Here is a 23123-nt window from a genome sequence, read left to right as displayed (position 1 = left end):
AGGTGCAGGGTGCTGTGTAATGTAAAGTAGTCCAGAGGTGCGGTGCTGTGTAATGTAAAGGGGTCCAGAGGTGCGGTGCTGTGTAATGTAAAGGGGTCCAGAGGTGCAGGGTGCTGTGTAATGTAAAGGGGTCCAGAGGTGCAGGGTGCTGTGTAATGTAAAGGGGCCCAGAGGTGCAGGGTGCTGTGTAATGTAAAGGGGCCCAGATGTGCAGGGTGCTGTGTAATGTAAAGGGGTGCAGGGTGCTGTGTAATGTAAAGGGGGCCCAGAGGTGCAGGGTGCTGTGTAATGTAAAGGGGCCCAGAGGTGCAGGGTGCTGTGTAATGTAAAGGGGGCCCAGAGGTGCAGGGTGCTGGAACCCCACATCCTATCATTAACCGCCGCCGCGCCCCCCGGGCTGCGCAGTCTAAAATGGCCAGGCCTGGACACCAATGATGGATCATTGCTACTCCCACTGATCTCGGGGTATTTTCTACTCTCGCTGGCCACATTCTGGCCCTACTAAACCCTGAAGGACAGTAAACTGGCCCTTCATCTAGAAAGTTAGAAGCCCCCGGATCTAAGGGATCGATCTTTCGGAGACGTTGGTGCAGCATGCATGATTGTATTTGAGATTCATCCAACAAATATTTTATGAATGGACCCCTGAGACATGACAACATACATGTAGATTTGCACATTGGGCGCTGAGGCGCGTTGTGTTGTTGGTTTGCTGTTCACAATGAAGCGGCGTCTATACATGAAGTGCGCACTGAGGGCGATGTCCTAGTCTGGACCGCGGCCAGGCTCCACCCGGGACTCGGGGACACATTTATACATTCATGCAGGCACTTCGAGAAACGTATTGGTGATAAAAATCATTTTTTTTATGACAGGCAGGCCTTTAGAAGAACATTTTTGCAACTTGTTTGCAGGCAGGAGTGCCACTTTTGTCAACGGTGCCTACAGTGTCTTTCATTGGTCAGTAGGGGGCACTCTAGTATACATTCATTGTGCTCATAAAGGGACTCAATCTGCACCATAGTGGAGCCTTGCAGGCACAGATAGATCAAGTCTGAGTGTCCTTCAAGCATAGCCTGACCCGCCATGACCAGCTATGCTCCGCTTTGGGGATTCCTGTTTTTTGGTGGAGTCCTCCTTTATTGTCGGGACAAAAAAATGAGCGTACAGGTTTATCGATTTCCCCCCCTCGCTGTGGTCACATGATATGCGATTTATAAAATCCCAAAAGCGAAGATTTCAGTGCAGAGATTTGTGTTTCTACCTGGAAACACATGAAAACATTCAAGAACTGTGGGAGGGAGGGGGTAAGACGAGTGCCCCTCCCCCGCTGTATATGCAATGGCAGACGTACAGATACGGAAGACTTGAGGTAATACAAAACAATGGTTCAAAGGGGGTGTCCAGTTTACATGAAGGGTCCATGTTGATGGCTACATTCATTTTTGGCTTTACTTTATTTATTTTTACCCGGTGATCCTGCCAGTAGTGCACTTCCTGTCCTAGAGTGACATCACAATGGAAAAACCAAACTAACAGGATCACCAGGTAAAAAAAAAAAATCCCCAAAAAACTAACTAGGGACAGGTAAGCTGCAATATATTACATTTTTGGGTTAAATGCTGCTTTAATCTCTGGAGCAGGAACATGTAGGAGATTTTTGTTTTCCAACATCCCCGATCTCCATCCTCCTCCAGGCTGAGGATCCCATTTCTGAATTAGGTCTGATCTACGGAAGCCACTGAATTTATTGGCCTAACCTACAGAAGCCACAGAACTTCTCGGTCTGACCTAAGGAAGCCACAGAACTTCTCGGTCTGACCTAAGGAAGCCACAGAACTTCTCGGTCTGACCTAAGGAAGCCACAGAACTTCTCGGTCTGACCTAAGGAAGCCACAGAACTTCTCGGTTTGACCTAAGGAAGCCATTGAGCTTCTCGGCCTGACCTACAAAGCTAGTGAACGTTTTGGTCTGACTAACGGGAGCCACCAAACTTCTCAGTTTGACCTACAGAAGCCACTGATCTTCTCGGCCTGACCTACAGAAGCCATTGAACTTCTCGACCTGACCTACAGAAGCCACTGAACTTCTCGACCTGACCTACGGAAGCCACTGAACTTCTCGGTCTAACTAACGGGAGCCACCGAACTTAGCTTGACCTACAGAAGCCACTGAACTTCTTGGCCTGACCAACGAAAGTCATTGATCTTCTTGGTCTGACCTACAGAAGCCACTGATCTTCTCGGTCTGAACTACAGAAGCCACTGAACTTCTCGGCCTGACCTACGGAAGCCACTGAACTTCTCGGTCTAACTAACGGGAGCCACAGAACTTCTCAGCTTGACCTACAGAAGCCACTGAACTTCTTGGCCTGACCTACGAAAGTCACTGGATCTTCTTGGTCTGACCTACAGAAACCATTGAACTTCTCGGTCTGACCTACAGAAGCAATTGAACTTCTCAGTCTGACCTACGGAAGCCACCGAACTTCTCAGTTTGACCTACAAGAAGCCACTGAATTTCTCGGCCTGACCTACGAAAGTCACTGGATCTTCTTGGTCTGACCTACGGAAGCCAGTGAACGTCTTGGACTGACCTAGGGAAGTCATTGAGGTTCTCTCAACTGGTTTTTGTCTCTGGGTGGGGTGGGGTGGGGGGGGGCAAGCAAGGACAGCTTTCTTCCAGAACTGGACATCCCCTTTAAGTCAATACAATGACGAGCGTCCACCCAAGAACAGGCCTTCTAGCAATGAGAAGATATCCGGAATGTCATCCCAGAGCACGCTCCGGCTCTTATACGGTCAGTCCTATAAAATATCTATTTGTGGGACACCTCCCTGAACAGATAACAAGGACTGACGATTCTTCAATGCATTTCTGTTAGAGTATGCTCATGATAATGGGTGACTGTAACACGTTAAAGCGCTAAAAAAATTATGAGGTGCTTTATAAACCCTAAAAACCTGAATTTCAGGACTTTGTACATGAACCTAACTCCTGCAGCGCTCCCGTAATCTCTGCCTATAAAGTCGGCAGTCTAGAACACAAAACGTGGCGCAAGCCCTGGGAGTCCTCATTCCTTTGCTGCTCCACCAGTCTGCAGCCTTATAGCGGGCAGTGTGGTGACGCCCCCTCTCATGTGGAGTAAGTGGTGGATGTCCCAGCTGCGTACAACGGCTGGGTGCAGCATTTAGAAGGCCACCGAGTCTTCCTGTCTCCGGTTCCAGCAGAGCGTGCTGTTCATGGTCGCAAAATTGTCCTCCTCTTCTTGCTCTTTAGCCAGTTCAATGAACACCTGAAAGAGGGAAGACAAGGCGTTACCAGAGAATGAGGCCCACAGACATCTGACTAATGATTGAGGTCCTGACTGAGGGACATACAGGCATTGGTAGTGTCAGGGCTGGGCTCAGCCCTTCCTTCTCTGAGCTGGCCGCTCAGCTGTTGGCTAATTGCCAGCTCCTATCTCTCCACAGCTACTTACCTGTTGATGATCTGCTCGTCAGTCCTGCCTACTTAAGCCTTCCAGCTCAGTTGCTCTCTGCCTTCGCCTTGGTCAACATCACAGAGACTATCTCCTGTGTTCCTGTTGAAGACTTTTGCTCGGCTGACGTTCCTTCTGGCTCCAGATCCTGCTTGCTGTTCTACTATGTAGATCTCTGGCTCTCTGCCATTTGGCTTGGCTGACTATCCGGTTCATGAACTCTGGCTTTTTTTTTACTACGCTTACTCTGTTTATCTTTTTATTATTATTAAACAAGTTTGATTTAACTGTACTCTTGTCTCGGTCTGATTCATGGTTTCTGACAGCTGGTTAGCTAACTTGTTCAGACTGATGGCAAACCCAACCTGACCAACAGACCTTCCCCCAGAACTATATGAAGGGCACTTGCCAGGGTGCCACCAATCTTCAAACTTCTGTTGAAAATGTTGGATGAGGTGATGACCACCTAATGCAAACAAGGAAGAACTGGGACCAAAAAAAACGTCACCACTTCTTCGGCGGTAACGTGGTGGTACACAGTTCCTGCACCTCCAGCACCGAGTATACATGTTAGCAAAAGCAGGAGGATACATTGTCACTGGGGGGGTTTGTATTGCTGGGGGGGGGGGTCTATTTAATTTTTTTCTTGTTGGTGGAGGATGTATCGATGCTTGTTGCTGGAAGATATAATGTTGCTGTGGGGGATCTATTGTTGCGGGGGGGGGGGGGGGGGGGTTCATTTATTCTTAGGGAAATCTATTGTTGCTAGGGTTTTTTTTTTTTTTTGCTGGGGGTAATTTGTTATTGGAGTGTCTATTGTTGCTGTGGGGATCTAATTTTGCTGAAAATCATCGCTAAGGGGAATTTTTGGATGCAGGGGGTTCTATGGATGCAAACTTCAGGGTGTTGTGGAAATTTTATGAAGATGTATTGCCATAGTGTGGCCCAGTGTTAGTACTCCCGCAGCCCGCTCTAAAGAGCTGACTGGGGCAGACTGACGCTGGTTGAGTCCCATCTGTTAGTGGAAAACTTCCTGGGGTTGGAGAGAGGTGTTTGCAGAGTGGGGATATGTCCACCGGCGAAGGGCCCCTGTGCGATGCACAGAACGATCGTCTGAAGGGGATATGTTTACTCTGCAAGGACAGGCGGATGTACGCTCTTATCTCTGTTGTGTCTGATCAGCACAGGTCGAGAATCGAAGCGTGCACCTGCAGATAGCCTCCCTTCCACAAGGAACGGTAGTATAATCCGGGTATGTGTTGTTCTCTGGAACAACGCAGAATAAGGATTCCTATCAGAGGAAATACGGAAGCTTTTACTTTGTTCCAAGAAAGGCAATACAACCTGTCTCTGCTCAGACACACCCATAGGACTCCTTTAGCCATTATTCATTGGTTGTTTGTATTAACTCATCTTGTTGGAAGGATTTCCTGTTGGTCATTTCCTGTGATGTAATTTTGTATTGAGGAAGCGATTGGCTATTGTGGCGGACACTTCCTGTTTGTCATAGCTTTTGTGATGTTGGAATAAAAAGCCAAGCAGACTGGTCTCTAGGCAGTGATGCTGATGGGGCTGAGACGTAAACTGTGGTGATGTCTGTTTACTTTGGGGATATACAGGAAATAGAGTGTTAGGTAAGATGCATTATATCATTAGACGAAAACATGATACCTGGACCTGTAAGGGGTCATACAAGGGAGGTGGGTACAGGGCAGTGACAAAGGCTGGTGTTTGAAGTTGGGGTAGAGACAAGGAAAGGAGGATTTAGGAGAACCTGTACCAATTTTCTTAAAAAAGCGCTGGGCACCAGTAACCAATCGGTGATCCACTAATACCCTCTAACATATACTGCAGCCATACTAATATCAGGTCTGCCCTTTTACCTTAAACTGGGTTATCCACAGCAGCAAAAGTACACAGAGCTCCTCAGTGTCCATGGGGGTGTACTTCCTAAAGACTGTGAAATGTCCAAGGCAGGTTTGAAATTGATTGGTGGCTGGGCTGTGAAAAAGCTCAACTTTTTTTTATGTTTACATTGGGCTTTGTCAGAGACAGTATGGTGGGAATGGGCCCCAAGAGATTAAAGGAGACCCAACAGTCCCCCTTTTCCCCTTCAAAACATGTTCAGAACTGTTACCTGTTCCAGCGTGGACTGGGAGAAGCTGTACTCCTCTACATTGAAGGTACGTTTCACTGCAACAAGAAGACAACACAGAGGTGAGATTGTATTTGCACATTTTGAGTTGTTGTGCTGTTCTCCTGGAAATCGGTGTGTTACTTTTCACATATTATATTTCACCTGCTTACTAGACCCCCCATTATGATAACTGTATTTGATATATAGATTTGCAGGTCCTTACTCCAGTAGCACTCTGACAAGCAGGGCCGCCATCAGGAATTTTACACAGCTTCAGGCATAGGCCTCCTGGAGCAGAGGGGGGGGGGGGGGGGTGCTGCCGCCACGAATTGACGACCACCGGGCCCCTTGGAGGTTGGTGGGGCTTTGGGTGCTGACAAAAAAAAGGGGGATGACATTCGGGGCCATGTGGACCACCAGGCCCCTTAGAGGTCGGGGGCTTTGGGTGCTGACAAAAAAAAGGGGGGTGCCATTCGGGGCCATGGGGACCACCGGGCCCCTTAGAGGTCGGGGGGCTTTGGGTGCTGACGAGACAGCGGCCCTGCTGACAAGACAGTATAAAATTACAAAGCAGGATTTGAGTACTCCCTTAGTTGGAGTCCGTTGAGGGACACAGGTACCTTTGAAGGCAGCTGGTTATACTGCCGCCTACAGGAGACATGGACACTGGCAAAATGGAAAAAAAAAACTGTAGACCGGCTCAGGATAGCCCCTAAAACTCCCACCCAGAATGCCTCAGTTGTGTAGCACAGCAGTACCAAGAGCATGATCTTATAAAACACGGTGAGACCAGTGTCCCCCAATGGACTCCGAGGAAAGATTTTTTTCCGGGGGGTACAGAAATCCTACTTTGTACTGTCCTGTTATACAGCGTGCCACTTGGAAAAAAAAACCTACAAACCTATATACAAATCTTAATGTTGAATAAGAACATACAGTAAAACCTCGGATTGCGAGAATAATTCGTTCCAGAAACATGCTTGTAATCCAAAGCACTTGTATATCAAAGCATTTGTTTTTACAGGGTATAAAAGAGAAGAGAGGCGCCTCTAAGTGTAGCAATAAGTTGCTAAATGTTGTACCTTCAGTAAATGTAACCATATTACTACACTTAGGCCTTGTACACACGAGAGGATATCCGCTGGAAACGGTCCGCCGGACCGTTTCCAGCGGATAAATCCTCTGGCGGATTTGGATCTGATGGCTGTACACACCATCAGATCGAAATCCCCGCGGAATACATCCGCGGTGACCTGGCCGCGCCGTGCGCGACCCTGGAAGGTAAATACTTCCACGCATGCGTCGAATCATTACGACGCATGCGAGGGATGGGAGCGGACGGACTGATCCGGTGAGTCTGTACAGACGACCGGATCAGTCCGCTGGACTGGATTCCAGCGGATAGATTTCTTAGCATGCTAAGAAATTTTTATCCGCTGGGAATCCGTCGGCTGGATTTTTATCCGCCTGAAAATGTCCGCTCGGGCCTACACACGACCGGATCTATCTGCTGGAACTGATCCGCGGATCAATCCCAGCGGATCGATCCAGTCGTGTGTACGGGGCCTTAGAGTCTCCTCTTTTCTTTTTTATACTCAACGGTGACATGATGCTGCTCTTATATCAAGACATCGCTTGTATATCAAGGCAAAATATATTAAAACATTTTGCTTGTCTTGCAAAACGCTCTCAAACCAAGGTTGAATATATGGGGAATATATGGAAAACAGAAGAGCCGCTACCTTGTCCCAGGTTAAAGAAGGCCTGTGATAGGGACTGGACGTCCTCCTTTGGAACTTTGTAGGACATCAATGAAGCAAAGCTGGAAGACAGAAGAACAGCAAGTTTAGAGCTTCTGAAACCGACCACAGATGAGACTTATGCCTCGTACACACGGCTTTCCCTCGGAAAGTCCGACCGTGTGTAGCCTCCATCTAACTTTTTTTGTCGGAAGTCCGACGGACCTTAGAGAACCGGTTCTCTTATTGTCCGACGGGGTCACGGCGGACTTTTGCACAGTCAAGGGTGGTAAACTTAAAGCAGAGGTTCACCCTAAATTAAAGTCCACCTTAATCACAGGGGATCAGTGTGTACATTTCGCGTTCGCTGTCCAAAAAAAATAAAAAATATTTCATACCTTCCTTTCTCCTTTGTGAACCAGGCACTTCCTGGTTCAGCTCCCGCGGGAGTGGGCGTGTCGCTGTAGCTGCGATGTCTCCTGGGAGCACAGCGTGACGCTGCCCAGGAGACGATTCCTTAGCTGAACAGAGGAACTCTCGCGTGATTTCCTACGTCACATGACTCGTGCAACCGGTCATGTGACGAGGGCGGATACAATTCCGCCATTTTAAGTGATGGCAAGCAGGTGAAATCTGCCCACAAGCAAGATGGAAGCCTCCAGAGAATATTTTTATAAGTTATGTTTTGCGGCAGAAAGACATTGCTGGGGCCTACGAAATAAGGACACATGAGTACAAGAATAACTGTGGGAAGAGTGGAAGATGCATATAACAAAAAAAAAAAACGTATTCCCGCGGAACCCCCGCTTTAATGATACTACTGGGAATGTCACATACTAAGCAACAGTTTTTACAGGGGAGGGAAGGACCCGTATGATGAGCATGCGCCATGGCATCAGGTGGAGCCAATTCTAGGGGTGGGATAGGACATTTTGCTTTGGAGGACCAGGTGACTTAACCACTTCAGCCCCCCGGACCATTTGGCTGCCAAATGACCGGGCCACGTTTTGCGATTCGGCGATGTGCCACTTTAACGGACAATTGCGCGTATTGCGAAACGCTCGTTAACCACGTTACTCGCAATCCAAGGTTTCCCTGTAGATTTATTTAATGATGTACCTCTCCTGGCGGCAGGCATTGGGGAAGTGTTTGAGAATCTCCCGGTGTAGGATCTCCATTTGCTGGGTCCCGGCGTCTGCATCCAGCTTCAGCTCCAGACTGTAGTGCCGACCAAATTTACTCTTCAGATGCTGCACTGAGCCGATATATCTGGGGAGAGGTTACACGTGGTTTATAGGGGTTCAGAGAGATGGGGAACGGAGTATTATTATCCCATGTCAACCGAATGACAGGTACTCTTTAAAAAAATACCAAATGTTAAAATTACCGATTACCGTTGGATTGTTAGATCCAAATTCAGCATTGTGATGTCACAGCTAGGTGGACTTTTTTTTTTTCAACTCGAGTAACTATGTAAGAACATCACCCACCTCAGCTGTCCGGAAACCATGACGGCCACCCGGTCACAGACGGCTTCGGCCTCCTCCATGATATGAGTGGTGAGGACAGCGGCCTGCTCCTTCCCTCTGAACGCGGATCTGATGACTTTCCTAGATAAAGGACGAGGCATGAGAATCGTGACCCAGCAGAACTCATTATTAACAAGTTACATTGTGTAAGGCCATAGAGGTGAAGATAGAAATTCATGGAGTGGACAATAGGAGGCGGAACATTGAAGGGTTAGAATGACACGGGACCATCACCTGATTCCTTGGCCTTGGGAAAGAGCGATGGGAAATCCAGAATTACTTGGCAGTCACTAAACAAAGTGTCCCCTTACATTGGTGATCAGTGGGAAGAATGTTTCTTACATTGGTGATCAGTGAGAAGAATGTCCCTTACATTGGTGATCAGTGAGAAGAATGTTCCTTACATTGGTGATCAGTGAGAAGAATGTCCCTTACATTGGTGATCAGTGAGAAGAATGTTCCTTACATTGGTGATCAGTGAGAAGAATGTTCCTTACATTGGTGATCAGTGGGAAGAATGTCCCTTACATTGGTGATCAGTGGGAAGAATGTCCCTTACATTGGTGATCAGTGGGAAGAATGTCCCTTACATTGGTGATCAGTGGGAAGAATGTCCCTTACATTGGTGATCAGTGGGAAGAATGTCCCTTACATTGGTGATCAGTGGGAAGAATGTTCCTTACATTGGTAATCAGTGAGAAGAATGTCCCTTACATTGGTGATCAGTGAGAAGAATGTCCCTTACATTGGTGATCAGTGAGAAGAATGTCCCTTACATTGGTGATCAGTGAGAAGAATGTCCCTTACATTGGTGATCAGTGAGAAGAATGTCCCTTACATTGGTGATCAGTGAGAAGAATGTTCCTTACATTGGTGATCAGTGGGAAGAATGTCCCTTACATTGGTGATCAGTGAGAAGAATGTCCCTTACATTGGTGATCAGTGAGAAGAATGTCCCTTACATTGGTGATCAGTGGGAAGAATGTCCCTTACATTGGTGATCAGTGGGAAGAATGTTCCTTACATTGGTGATCAGTGAGAAGAATGTTCCTTACATTGGTGATCAGTGAGAAGAATGTCCCTTACATTGGTGATCAGTGGGAAGAATGTCCCTTACATTGGTGATCAGTGAGAAGAATGTCCCTTACATTGGTGATCAGTGAGAAGAATGTCCTTTACATTGGTGATCAGTGGGAAGAATGTCCCTTACATTGGTGATCAGTGAGAAGAATGTCCCTTACATTGGTGATCAGTGAGAAGAATGTCCCTTACATTGGTGATCAGTGAGAAGAATGTCCCTTACATTGGTGATCAGTGGGAAGAATGTTCCTTACATTGGTGATCAGTGGGAAGAATGTCCCTTACATTGGTGATCAGTGAGAAGAATGTCCCTTACATTGGTGATCAGAACAGGTAGACATGGTTCTATACACAGTGCTGTGGAATATGGTAATACTGGACATCCAAGGTACTCACCACAATTGTTGTTTGGCTTTAGGGTCCATCCCTGTGGAAGGTTCATCCAGGAGTACGATATCCGGATTTCCCAGCATGCTCAGGGCAAAACACAGCTATGTGACGAGGAAGGACATTACATTATCCATAGGATCCAGAAACAGAAGGATGAAAATACAAGGTTCATATCTAATGGGAGAAATTACCTTCCTCTGGGCTCCCGCTGACAGCTTCTTGGTAGGTTTCTGCCTGTCGTCTCTCATGTCCAGAGCTTCTACTATTCTGAAAACAAGGTCATAGTGAGAACCCCGGCAAAGATAAAGGTCCAGTCCACTGCAGGTGTGTGTGAGTACGGAGGGTTGGGGCACACTAACCCTACCATACTCTTATCTCTAAGACACTCCAGTCCATGAATTTCCAGCTCTGCCCACTCACTGTAGCTGAGTTCCCGGGTCTGTACACCCGCTGTGCCCATTATGAGGGGTTCCCACCATCCCTGTGCTGAGTTCCCAGGTCTGTACACCCGCTGTACCTATTATAAGGGGTTCCCACCATTCCAGTTTTGAGTGGAGTGGCCTCTAAGAAGATATAACTAACAATATACATTCATGATCTCTGGGCCCTTCTATTAAATAATGACGTTGTCTGATGAGACCCCATAGAACTCACCTGTCTATGACTTCTTTCAGGCTGCTCTGGCTCATGCCTTTGATGGAGCCGTAGGTCTCCAGGTGTTCCTGCACTCTGATCTCCGGCCACAGATGGCTTAATTGAGGTGCATACCCCACGTACCGTATGGGGCCCCCGGCTGTCTCTGTGGGGCCCGGATCTCCAACCCAGATCTGAAAGCACACATATAGAGAGGACATCAGAATGAGACTCTGAGATCATTCTGAATTCATGGAAGGTGCACCTGACCTCTTTCTCTTCTCCATCCGGAGAGATCGCCTCCCCATAGATTGTATAATACCCCCCAACACTGGCATCACCATTCTTCTCATTGGGCATCAGGTCATAAGAGAACCAATCAGACATGTGCAATTTGTCTAGTTCCAAATTCTTTTTTTATGAATTTGTCAAAATTCGTCAATTGCGAAATTTCCAAATTTTTCAATTTTAGAATTTACAAATATTTGGAATTTCCAGAGTGCTCCTCTATTGTGTTCCCATCCACTAAATGCTGGGTCCTTCTTTGCCTTTAAAGAGGCCCTGTCACCAGACCATTCATTTCACCATCAATCTTCCCATAAGTTTATAGTTTTATTTATTGAATTTTATTTATGGCTTTTACCTGTAAAATCCTCCCTTGTGTAGACACTAGGGATGGGCAAATGGTTCGGGCCGAGCATAAGTTCGGGCCGAACTTTGGTTGTTCGGATGTTCTAGCGAACACCGAACAATATGCTGGGTTCGGGGAAAATGCGAAAGCCGTGGAATCCCATTAAAGTCTACGGGACATGAACATCAAAAACCAAAAGTGCTCATTTTAAAGGCTAATATGCAAGTTATTGTCATAAAAAGTGTTTGGGGACCTGGGTCCTGTCCCAGGGGACATGTATCAATGCAAAAAAGTTTAAAAAATTGAAGTTTTTTCGGGAGCAGTGATTTTAATAATGCTTAAAGTGAAACATTCCTTTAAATTTCGTACCTGGGGGTGTGTATAGTATGCCTGTAAAGTAGCGCATGTTTCCAGTGTTTAGAACTGTCCCTGTACAAAATGATATTTCTATAGGAAAAAAGGTCAATTAAAACTACTCGCGGCTATAATAAATTGTCGGGTTCCGGCAATACAGATAAAATTAATTGAAAAAAACGGCATAGGTCCCCCTCCAGTCCATTACCAGGCCCTTTGGGTCTAGTATGAATATTAGGGGAACCCCGAACCAAAATTAAAAACAATTGCATGGGGGTCCCCCCAAATTCCATACAAGGCCCTTCAGGTCTGGTATGGATATTAACTGGACCCCTAAGCAAATTTTTTTTTCAATGGCGTAGGGGTCCCCCTCTAAATCCATACCAGATCCTTCAGGTCTGGTATGGATTTTAAGGGGAACCCCGCGCCAAAAAAAATATAAAAAAATGGTGTACGGGTCCCACCAAAAAGCCAAACCAGACTCTTATCCGTGTTTCCTGAGGTTTCCCCCGTGGCATCAGATGGGGGCGAGGCGGGGTGCCCCGTGACGTACACGGGGTGGCCTCGCCCTCAGCTATATAAGAGCTGTCATGGCGGGAGTAGCGTCACTCTGCAACTATTTAATATTCTGGATTCTTCTACCTGTAAATTTTTGGGTGTTGGGATTTTTTTTAGAGTTTTTGGGCAAGCCTCGAACTCCCCTCCTCTGTTGCACTATGACGGGTTCTCTTTCCATATAACACAGAATACTAACAATCAGAACATTTGCTGACCTTCCCGGCATTCGGCTCCGTCTGTCCCACCATCATGTCCAGGATCGTACTTTTCCCACATCCATTGGGCCCCACCAGCCCGAGAATCTCCCCTGGAATCAGAGGCAAGGTTACGATGGCGACAACCAACTTCCTGTGTACAGAGATGGATGGGGGGGGGGGGGGACTTACCTTTCCTTACACAGAAGGAGATGTTATTGACCACCAGCTTCCTCATCGTCTTCCCCACGATGGTCTTCCCCTTCTCATTGTACTCCTTGTGTAATCCGCTCACCATGATGGCCGGTTTCTGGGAGAGACAAAAAGGTTAATGTAGATGGAAACCCTCAATGGATGATATAAAGTTGGGTAAAGTTCTGCGCTTTCACCCTTCTTCCTGCATCTCAATGATGCTGATCTCCTTCAGTTTTTTCAGCCACTTCCTGTCTACATGCACCCCCTCCAGTCAGTAATGCCCTACTGACACCATCCTCTGCCCTACTGACACAGTTCTCTGCTCTGACACAGTAGGGCAGAGGACGGTGTCAGTAGGGCAGAGGACGGTGTCAGTAGGGCAGAGGACGGACACTGTCCTACCGACACCATCCACTGCCCTACTAACCGTCAATGTCCTCTGCCCTACTAACTGACACCGTCCTCTGCCCTACTAACCGACACCGTCCTCTGCCCTACTAACCGACACCGTCCTCTGCCCTACTAACCGACACCGTCCTCTGCCCTACAAACTGACACCGTCCTCAGATGGCACACAACCCATGGATACGGCTCTGGACGATGACCACACTGAGACCTAATGGGTTAAACTGCACTACAAAGGAGGTACTTCTGCCCAGGATGTCCGTACCTCATAAGAGTCGGATGCCATGTACTCGCCAACCCGCGCTCTTTCTATCCGGACGTCCTCGTCTTCATCCTCCGGGACCTCGGTGAACTTCCATGCTTTGCTTTTCTTGTCTTTCGTCCTGTGGCCCCCCCGAGAAAGCAAAAACAGATCTCAAGTCAAATGAGAAGCAAGTTTATTGGCCGCCATCTTGAACAAAGACATTATTTCATTTGCTAGCCCCAAAAAAGGGGAAACAAGAGTGACTGCTGGGGAAGACTCTGCTCTCCATCCAGTCTTCTGGTGTTCATGATGTATCCACAGGCCTATCAGACAGGAGAAACCCGAGAAAACAGGTTCAAGTTGACAACCCCCGTCCATGGTGCATTTGCTGGAACTTCTCGGCTGATTAGACATGTGCAATACATTTCGCTCCAAATGTGAATTCGGAACAATTTTGGATTATTCGAAGATTCAAATGTATCCAAATCTCCTGAAGCATCAACATGGGGACAAGGTGCTTTTGGGGCGGGGGGGGGGCCGAGTTCCCCCCCCCCCCATGTTGAGGGCCTTCCCTTTCCTGCCGGGGTGCTTGCTTGGATAAGGGTCTGGTATGGATTTTGGGGGGGGACCCCACACTTCACCCCCCCCCCCATGTTGAGGGCCTTCCCTTTCCTGCCAGGGCGCTTGCATGGATAAGGGTCTGGTATGGATTTTGGGGGGGACCCCACACTTTTTATTTTTAATTTTGGCATGGGGTTCCCCTTAAGGGCCTGGTATGGATCGGAGGGGGGAACCACACACTTTTTTTTTTTCAAAAATTGTAATTTCCGGCATTCTTTTGCTTACATTTCAGCTGTCAGAGGGGAAGCCACTGACAGCTGATGAGTCATCGGTTGTTAAGGAGTGGACTGAGAAGCCGGCTGCCGCATCCTTAACAACCAGCTATTCGTCACACAGAATTCCAATTGGTTGATCATTTTTCAACGGATCTAGACTTGAAACAATTTTGAAAATTGATAAAAAAATTTTTTTTTTAACTAAATGAAATTAATAATATATCTAATCTATCTGAAAACTAAACCAGTAGGCCAGTAAAGTTGATCGGCGGAGGGAAATTGTGGTAGCAGGTTAGTGGGAGAGGAGAGTAGTGCCAGGAGGAGTGACAGCGCCCCCTCCTTGTGATCACTAAATATTGCATTCAATGTGTTTAATTAACTTCCAAACATAAAATGTGTTCTACCTGAACAGGGGATCCTTTCTAATTGATTTTCCTCCATTCTTTACCTCTAGGTGGCGCAGAAGAAGCAGCAGGATAACGCACTGTATATATGGCTGTAGAGAAAGAAGAATTGTGGTATTCATATATTTAGGACCGCTTCTCCCATAAAACATTTCAATATAGCAGACATGATGGAAGAACAATAGGCTGCAATACATCCCCAAAATAAATGATGTGCCCTGTGACACGCCCCCTGCTGGTCAGAGCCAGAACTCTCCAATCAGTAGGAAGCATGAGCTTTAGGTCCAAGGGGGGGGGGGTCAGACCTCTGCATAGGGACCACTGGCTCCCGCAGAGAGCATGGGTCCTTCTCTGGAAGGACCCATGCCTGAGGAGAAAGGCTTTTCTACTCAGGCTGTGGCTGGTTTCTGAAGAAAACCAACTGTATGTACATACCTGGAATGTATTTATCTGATATAAACCAAAACTTCAGTTGAGCTACACCTGAAAACTGTTATTATATAATAATAATAATGTGTATTTGTGTACCCTACTTTAAGTCTCTCCGAAACACCACTGTGGTCCCCGAAATACAGAAATAACTTCCAGAAAGTTGCAATTAGTATGGAAACGCCCTTCTCCGTAGGACAGTGCCCAGGCTTAGGTGTATGGGGTCCAGGCACTGCATTGTGAGATGGGAAGTATCTACGCTACATAGCCCAGAAGTCATAGCGGTGCCATGGAGAGGAATATGGAAGCTTCACACTTTCCTATTAGGACGCCTACCTGGAATTTATATTTTTATTCTGGATGGAGTGGGGGTCGGTTAGAGCCTATGGCAAGCCGTCATTATTACCTGTTTTCTACTGGGGAGATCTCTCCTCACTTCCTGTTGGGACAGGAAGTAAGAAAGCTCACTTCCTGTTGGGACAGGAAGTAAGAAAGCTCACTTCCTGTTGGGACAGGAAGCGAGGATAAAGCTCACTTCCCGTTGGGACAGGAAGTGAGTACACATTTTTGGCAAAGTGGGGAAGGATTATAAATTCTGACACATTTTTATTACTGTCTGTGCCTTGCTGGCCTGGTGACTACTGCACCATTCATTTTTTTCATTGGTGTCACAGGGGCAGAAAGTGAGGGAAATTCTCCCCAATGGGGTCACAGACATAGAAAAAACAAGCAAAAAATGTAATTCTTTCCAACTCTATCCAACACTGAAAAGAAAACAATTGGGAGTGTAGTCAGACGATGATATATTTAAATAGCAAGGACAACAGCTGCACTGTCTGCTGCCCTCTGGTGGCTACAATACAGATATGAAATATCACAAAGAAAATATGACCCCCCAACAGTAGTCATAAAAATATAAACATAAATAAAAAAATAAAATTTATACTAAATGTCACAATACCAACGTTAAATATATAAAACATGGGAGATCGCCTTACCGCTAAAACTGCCACCAGCACCCGGCCGAGTTGTGTGTAGCTGTTTTCATCCCCTGAAACTTTCCAGGATTTCTGAAACAGAAAACAGAAGAAAAAAAAACAATCCTTGCATTTCTGTTGCTGTCCTTATCATTGCTCTGCCACCCCTTATCGATCCCTGGCTTGTTTGTCAACTATGCTTTCATCTGATTCCATCCAGCTACTACTGACCTTTGGCTTGCTTTCTGACTACACCTTATCCCAGCTTGCTCACCTCGACCCGGTACTAGCATGCAGCAAAACCCATCTCCACCATCAGGAGCTCTGGTTGGTTAATACCCACTAGTACTTAGACCCCATGCCTTGGGTTAACCCATGTCATCTGCTGGGAGGATCTACCTGTATATTTCCTGCTGACTATTTGTGAATCTCTCTACTGCTACAGGCATTGGCCTCCAAGCCCGATACTAGACCATGACAGCTGATGGAGGGTGATGGGAGGGTGGGTGGTTAGGAAGCATCTCGCCAACCTTATGGCTAATTCATGGAAGCACCAACAACCAATGAAGTCACACCAGACTTTAGCACATCCTATCTACTTCCATCAGGCTCTGTAGGATGGCTCTGGTAAACGAACCATCTGCTGGTCATCAAATAAATGCCAAGATCTGAAGAATCAGAAAAGCCAAACCTGCCTAACCCCACTCCATTCTTACCTTTAGGAAGCAGATCAAACATCCAATCAGGGGGTAGATGGGGATAAATAAAGAGAACAGGTCATGGCAGAGGGTAAATATCAAATCGTTGCCGATAACAGAAGCGAGCTCGACCGTGGTGATGGTGATCAGACACATCTGAAGGAAAAAAAAGGTGACTAACGGGGCAGAAATGTAATAACATTTATAGCAAGAAACAAGCTTCCCTGAACTACGGTATAACCAAAGCATTTAAAACTTTTTTTTTTTTATATTTCTAGCAGGTGGAAAATTTGGGCAACTAAATGCAACTTCACCTAGTTTTTATTGCCCTTTAGATGCCCAAAAGCCGGGCCATTTACATCGGGCAAAGCTGTAACAATTCTAGATAGTGCCGCCGCTTTCCAGCTAATTTCTGCCCCCCATTCCTATTGGTCCATTACTATGTTTGGCTGTCTGACTGGCCAATTGAAATGTGCTAGAAGCAGGAAGGGGCGGGATGATTTCACACTTGCAGTAACTGTCTGAGCTTTTCCCACAATGGCCTGGGAATCTCGATGTAAGGGGGGATACGTTCACTATGTGGGGGGACCTCACAAACAAGCATTTATCCTAAAATGTCCTCAAAGTCCTAACCTTAGCCTTCTTCTAAATGATCTTATATATAGTGGGGGGAGGGGTCCTCCTGTATGTGAAATCTATCAGAGAAAATAAAACGTTAAAAAAAAGTTGAAGACTCAACACCACTAACCTTGTTAAGAAAAAGAGGGAAGGTGTAGCTAAATATAAATTGCCAATATTAAATCCCAAGATATTCTTTTATTTAAATTATCCAAAAAGCAATAAAGTTACACAAAATTCAGTTTAAAATGTTTAATTTTACATTTTAATTTTAAATACTTGCCCAAGCCCATTTCAAACTGTACTGTATATTGTATACATGTATTGCTATTGGGATCATTAAATATTTTGGGTTCTAATATTGGTAACTTATATTTAGCTAATATTCCAATATTTATGCCAATATTAGAACCCAGGATATTTAATGATCCAAATAGAAATAAATGTATACAATATAGTATGCAGTACAGTTAGAAATTGGCTTGGGCAAGTATTTAAAAGTAAACATTTTAAACTGAATTTTGTGCAACTTTATTAATTTTTGGAAAATTAAATATAATAATAATAATAAATAATAATATTTGGCAGTTTTTTTTATTTAAATACACCTTCCCTCTTTTCTTTGCAAGGTTCGTGGCATTAAAAGGGAAGATGTAACTAAACATAAACTGCCAAATTATAGAACCCAAGATATTCTTTTATTTAATGATCCAAATGGCAATAATGTATACAATACACTGTTTTAAAATGATTTGGGAAAGTAATTAAAATGTAAAAATTACAAAATTCTAAACTGTTTTTTTTTACCTTTATTGCTATTTGTATCATTAAATAAAACTACCTTGGGTTCTAGTATTTGGCAGTTTATATGAAACCTTCCCTCTTTTGTTTACAAGGTTAGTGACGTTAGGAGAGAAGGTGTAATTACATCTAAACTGCCAAATATTAGAACCCAAGATATGATTTTATTCAATGATTCAAATAGCAATAAATGTACATAATATACGGTAGAGTTTAAAATGGACATGAAAAAGTATATTTAAAATTTAAAAAATTACAAATTTAAAACTGAATTTTTGTGTACATGTATTGCTATGTAGATCATTAAATATTTAATATTTGGCCGTTTATATTTAAATACACCTTCCCTCTTTTCTTTACAAGGGTAGTGGCATTAAGAGGGAAGGTGTAGCTAAATAGCAACTGCCATATATTAAATATAATTATTTTATTTAAATGATCCAAAATTGCAATAACGGTACACAAAATTCAGTTTAAGATTTGTAAGTATATATTTTAAAACTTGCCCAAGTCAAATTTCTAAACTTTATTTTGTATACATTTTTTGCTATTTTGATCATTAAATAAAATAATATCTTGGGTTCTAATAGTTGGCAGTTTACATTTAGATACACCTTCCCTCCTATTCTTGGCAAGGTTAGCGCCGTTAGGAGGGAATATACAGTAAATTGCCAAATATTAGAACCCAAGATATGATTTTATTCAAAGATCCAAATAGCAATATATTAACACAATATACAGTTCAAAATTTACATTTGGCAAGTGTTAAAAAATAGAAATGTGTCATTTTAATTTTAATTTCTTTTTTTTTTAGAACACACATTACAAATTTTAAATTGAATTTTGTGTACCTTTATTGCCATTTGGATCATTACATAAAATTATCTTGATCTAAAATTTGGCATTTTATATTTAAATACACCTTCCCTCTTTTCTTTACAAATTAAAATGTTAAAATTACAAAATACTAAACTGAATTTTGTGTAACTTTATTGCTATTTGGATCATTAAAAAAAAAAAGACTATCTTGGGTTCCAATATTTGGCAGTTTATATGAAACCTTCCCTCTTTTTTGTTTACAAGGTTAGTGACGTTATGAGTGAAGGTGTAATTAAATATTTGTGCTAGCAAGGAAAAAAGGAAGGGTTTAGGGTCTCATGCCTCCATCCCTCTCTACATAAAACCATATGTTCCATTTCAGATACACACATTGTTGCTCCTGAGGAGTGGATATAAATACTCCACGAAACGCGTCGAGCCTCTGTACATGCAATGTTCAAACCGATTATGTATTCAATTCTATTCATATGAATATTTGTATATTATTATGATCATCAAAATGTTCCTGTGCAATAGGAAGTTCCACATGTAGTCCTAATCCCTCTCCACTGTCATGTATTATCATGTTCCTATATGTATATAGATGAGTTATATTGTGACATTTTATTACCTTGTATGATTTTTTTATTATGATATACATTAAATATACCATGTTTTGACCCCTCACTATTGACTGTGTGCTTCATTGAAAGTCCCGCCTTTTTTCTTTATTTTTTTGTGGTGTAATTAACCGCTTAAGGACCCCCGCATGACTATTTACGTCGGCAGAATGGCACGGCTGGGCACATGGATGTACAGGCACGTCCCCTTTAAGATGCCCAGCCGTGGGTCGCGAGTGCCCCCGCCGGCATCGCGCTCGCGACCTGGTCCTGTCCTCCGTGACCGCGCACCCGATCGGCACCGGTGTCACGCGATCGGGTCACAGGAGCTGAAGAACGGGGAGAGGTGAGTGTAAACACACCTTCCCCGTTCTTCTTTGTGGCTTGTCACTGATAGTCTGTTCCCTGTTATAGGAAACGACGATCAGTGACATCACACGTCCAGCCCCGCCCCCCTACAGTAAGAATAACTCCCTTAGAACACACTTAACCCCTTAGCGCCCCCTAGTGGTTAACCCCTTCACTGCCATTGTCATTTTATCAGTAATCAGTGCATATTTATAGCACTTTTCGCTGTGAAAATGACAATGGTCCCAAAAATGTGTCCGATGTGTCCGCCATAATGTCGCATAATGTCGCAGTCACGAAAGAAAAAAAAAATCGCTGATCACCACCATTACTAGTAAAAAAAAAATATATTAATAAAAATGCCATAAAACTATCTCCTATTTTGTAAACGCTATACATTTTGCGCAAACCAATCAAACGCTTATTGCGATTTTTTTCCCCAAAAAATATGTAAAATATCGGCCCAAACTGAGGAAAAAAAATAGTTTTTTTATATATTTTTGGGGGATATTTATTATAGCAAAATAAAAAATATTGAATTTAAAAAAAAATTGTCGCTCTATTTTTGTTTATGGCACAAAAAATAAAAACCACAGAGGTGATCAAATGCCACCAAAAGAAAGCTCTATTTGTGGGAAAAAAAGGACGCCAATTTTGTTTTGGGAGCCACGTCGCACGACCGCGCAATTGTTAGTTAAAGCGACGCAGCGCCGAAAGGCAAAAAGGAGTCCTAAACCTGCATATTGGTCCGGGGCTTAAGTGGTTAAATATAAACTAAATGTACACAACAGTACTGTACCGTTTAAAACTGATATGGGAAAGTAAATTTCAAATAAAAAAAAATTAAAATTGAATTTTTGTGTTACTTGTTTTGCTATGTGGATCATTAAATAAAAATATCTTGGGATCTAAAATTTGGCAGTTTTTTTTTAAATACACCGGGCCAGATCCACAAAGAAATTACGCCGGCGTATCTCTTGATACGCCGCGTAATTTAAAAGTTCCCGCGTCGTATCTTTGTTTTGTATCCACAAAACAAGATACAACGAAATGAGGGATCGATCCGACAGGCGTACGTCTTAGTACGCCGTCGGATCGTATGTGTACATTTACGCTGGCCGCTAGGTGGCGTTTCTGTCGAATGCCGCGTTGAGTATGTAAATTAGCTAGATACGGCGATCCACGAACGTACGTCCGGGCGGCGCATTTTTTTACGTCGTTTGCGTTCGGCTTTTTCCGGCGTATAGTTATAGCTGCTATATGGTGGCGTACTCAATGTTAAGTATGCCCGTCGTTCCCGCGTTGAAATTTGAATTTTTTACGTTGTTTGTGTAAGTCGTTCGCGAATAGGGATTTGCGTAGAATGACGTCACCGTCGTAAGCATTGGCTTGTTCCGGTTTAATTTCGAGCATGCGCACAGGGATACCCCCACGGACGGCCCATGCGCCGTTCAAAAAAAACGTAGTTTACGTCGGGTCACGACGTATTTACATAAAACACGCCCCCATCACATCGATTTGAATTCCGCGCCCTTACGCCGCAAAAGATACACTACGCCGCCGTAACTTACGGCGCGCATTCTTTGAGGATTCGAAAATAAAAAAGTAAGTTACGGCGGCATAGTGTATCTTAGATACGCTACGCCCAGCGGAAATATGCGCCGATGTACGTGGATCTGCCCCACTGTCTTTCTTTTCTTTACAAGGTTAGTGGCATTGGGAGGGAAGGTGTATCTAAATATAAACTGCCAAATATTAGAACTCAAGATTTTCTTTTACTTAATGGTCCAAATGGCAATAAAAAGGTACACACAGTTCAGTTTAAAATTTTGAATTTTTTTTAATTTTTAAATACTTGATCAAATCAATTTTAAAACTGAATTGTGTATACATTTATTAAAAAGGTATTTATTTATTATGTTTTTAAATGTATTTTAAATTGAATGGGTTTGTTTTATGAGGCAAGGGTTTATATACGCTTTAAAAAATGATTGAGAAAATATATTCCCTTGAAAATGATTGTTTCAAGTATAGAAATGAAGACGCTGCAAAGCTGCTGAACTATATAATTACATCGAGTACAAAAGGGAAAAAAACAGGAAGAACAAGCAATGCAATATTACCATAAACAAATGGAGTCACTGTATTTGTATAATAATTCTATAACAATGATTGGACGTAATTGATATTAAAAAATAATTGAAAATACAATATATATATCCCCTCTAAGTCACCTAGTCATGGCCCACTGTACATACCATAGAAAAGAAAATGGACCACCACTGCCGGGTGTCACTGATGGATTTGTACATAAAGGTAGCCACGTAGGTTAGCAGCACCGCCGCAGGAACATAGCCGATTATGCAGAAGACCTGAAATACAAAGCATTGCTTGATTTATGAGGAAATTCCTTTTCTCTGATATCCATCGAGAGACGCGGCTCACGCCCCCCACCTGGGCGGAATCTTTTTGGCTGGCTCTGTTGTCATCGTTTTTTTTTTGGTTTTGCATTCACATTCGATCTACCAGGAATTGCAAAAATGATCAAAAATGAATCATGAAAGATCAAAAAAATAAAAGAAACTGGTTTTGGGTTCTGAATCACCCAGTGGTGGTGCGTCCATAGAGGGCGCAGGAGCGCCGCCCCCTCTCTCTCCTGCACCGCCACTGAATACAATACATGGATTCATGCATTGCATGAATCTCTATGTATTGTCGCTGCCGCCCACTATTGATATGGCCGGCCCCCTGGTGAGCGCCGGCCATTTGAATAACGGCAGCTGGTTGGTATTGGAAGTGCCTATCAGAGCCAGTGGCAGGATGGCTGACCCCAGAAAGGTAAGTTGTTGCGGGGGGGGGGGGGGGATTTAACAGGGCACAGTGGCAGCATTTAACAGGGCACAGTGGCGCTAATTTATGGGCACAGTGGTGACAATTGATGGCACAGTGGTAACAATTGATGGCACAGCAGCTGCGTTAGATGGCACAGTGGTGACAATTTAT

At 44.2% G+C, this 23123-nt stretch overlaps 1 protein-coding gene across 2 annotated transcripts in view; it reads right to left on the bottom strand.

Annotated features, from left to right (window-relative positions):
* Positions 1-614: 614 nt before the first annotated feature.
* The window catches only part of ABCA5 (ATP binding cassette subfamily A member 5), an 87757-nt gene continuing 65248 nt past the window's right edge, over positions 615-23123 (bottom strand). Inside the window, exons 25-40 of one of the 2 annotated variants that reach the window (XR_005744510.1) lie at positions 22379-22492; positions 16933-17070; positions 16238-16309; positions 14811-14902; positions 13592-13709; positions 12919-13036; positions 12748-12839; positions 11011-11183; positions 10548-10623; positions 10363-10457; positions 8848-8967; positions 8477-8626; positions 7361-7440; positions 5619-5674; positions 2160-3295; positions 615-2007 (exon numbers count right to left, since the gene is read on the bottom strand). Coding sequence is in view for 1 of the 2 variants with exons in the window: in XM_040331034.1 (XP_040186968.1) it covers positions 3191-3295; positions 5619-5674; positions 7361-7440; positions 8477-8626; positions 8848-8967; positions 10363-10457; positions 10548-10623; positions 11011-11183; positions 12748-12839; positions 12919-13036; positions 13592-13709; positions 14811-14902; positions 16238-16309; positions 16933-17070; positions 22379-22492 (1599 nt within the window). In the remaining variant the exon portion in view is untranslated. Of the gene's footprint in view, positions 3296-5618; positions 5675-7360; positions 7441-8476; positions 8627-8847; positions 8968-10362; positions 10458-10547; positions 10624-11010; positions 11184-12747; positions 12840-12918; positions 13037-13591; positions 13710-14810; positions 14903-16237; positions 16310-16932; positions 17071-22378; positions 22493-23123 lie in introns of both variants that reach the window. The other variant, XM_040331034.1, reaches the window with a different exon arrangement.

This window comes from Rana temporaria, chromosome 12 (assembly GCF_905171775.1).
Source record: "Rana temporaria chromosome 12, aRanTem1.1, whole genome shotgun sequence".
Lineage (NCBI taxonomy): Eukaryota > Metazoa > Chordata > Amphibia > Anura > Ranidae > Rana > Rana temporaria.
The sequence above is the reverse complement of the archived record's forward strand: the minus strand, read 5'-3'. Positions and strand labels throughout refer to the sequence as shown.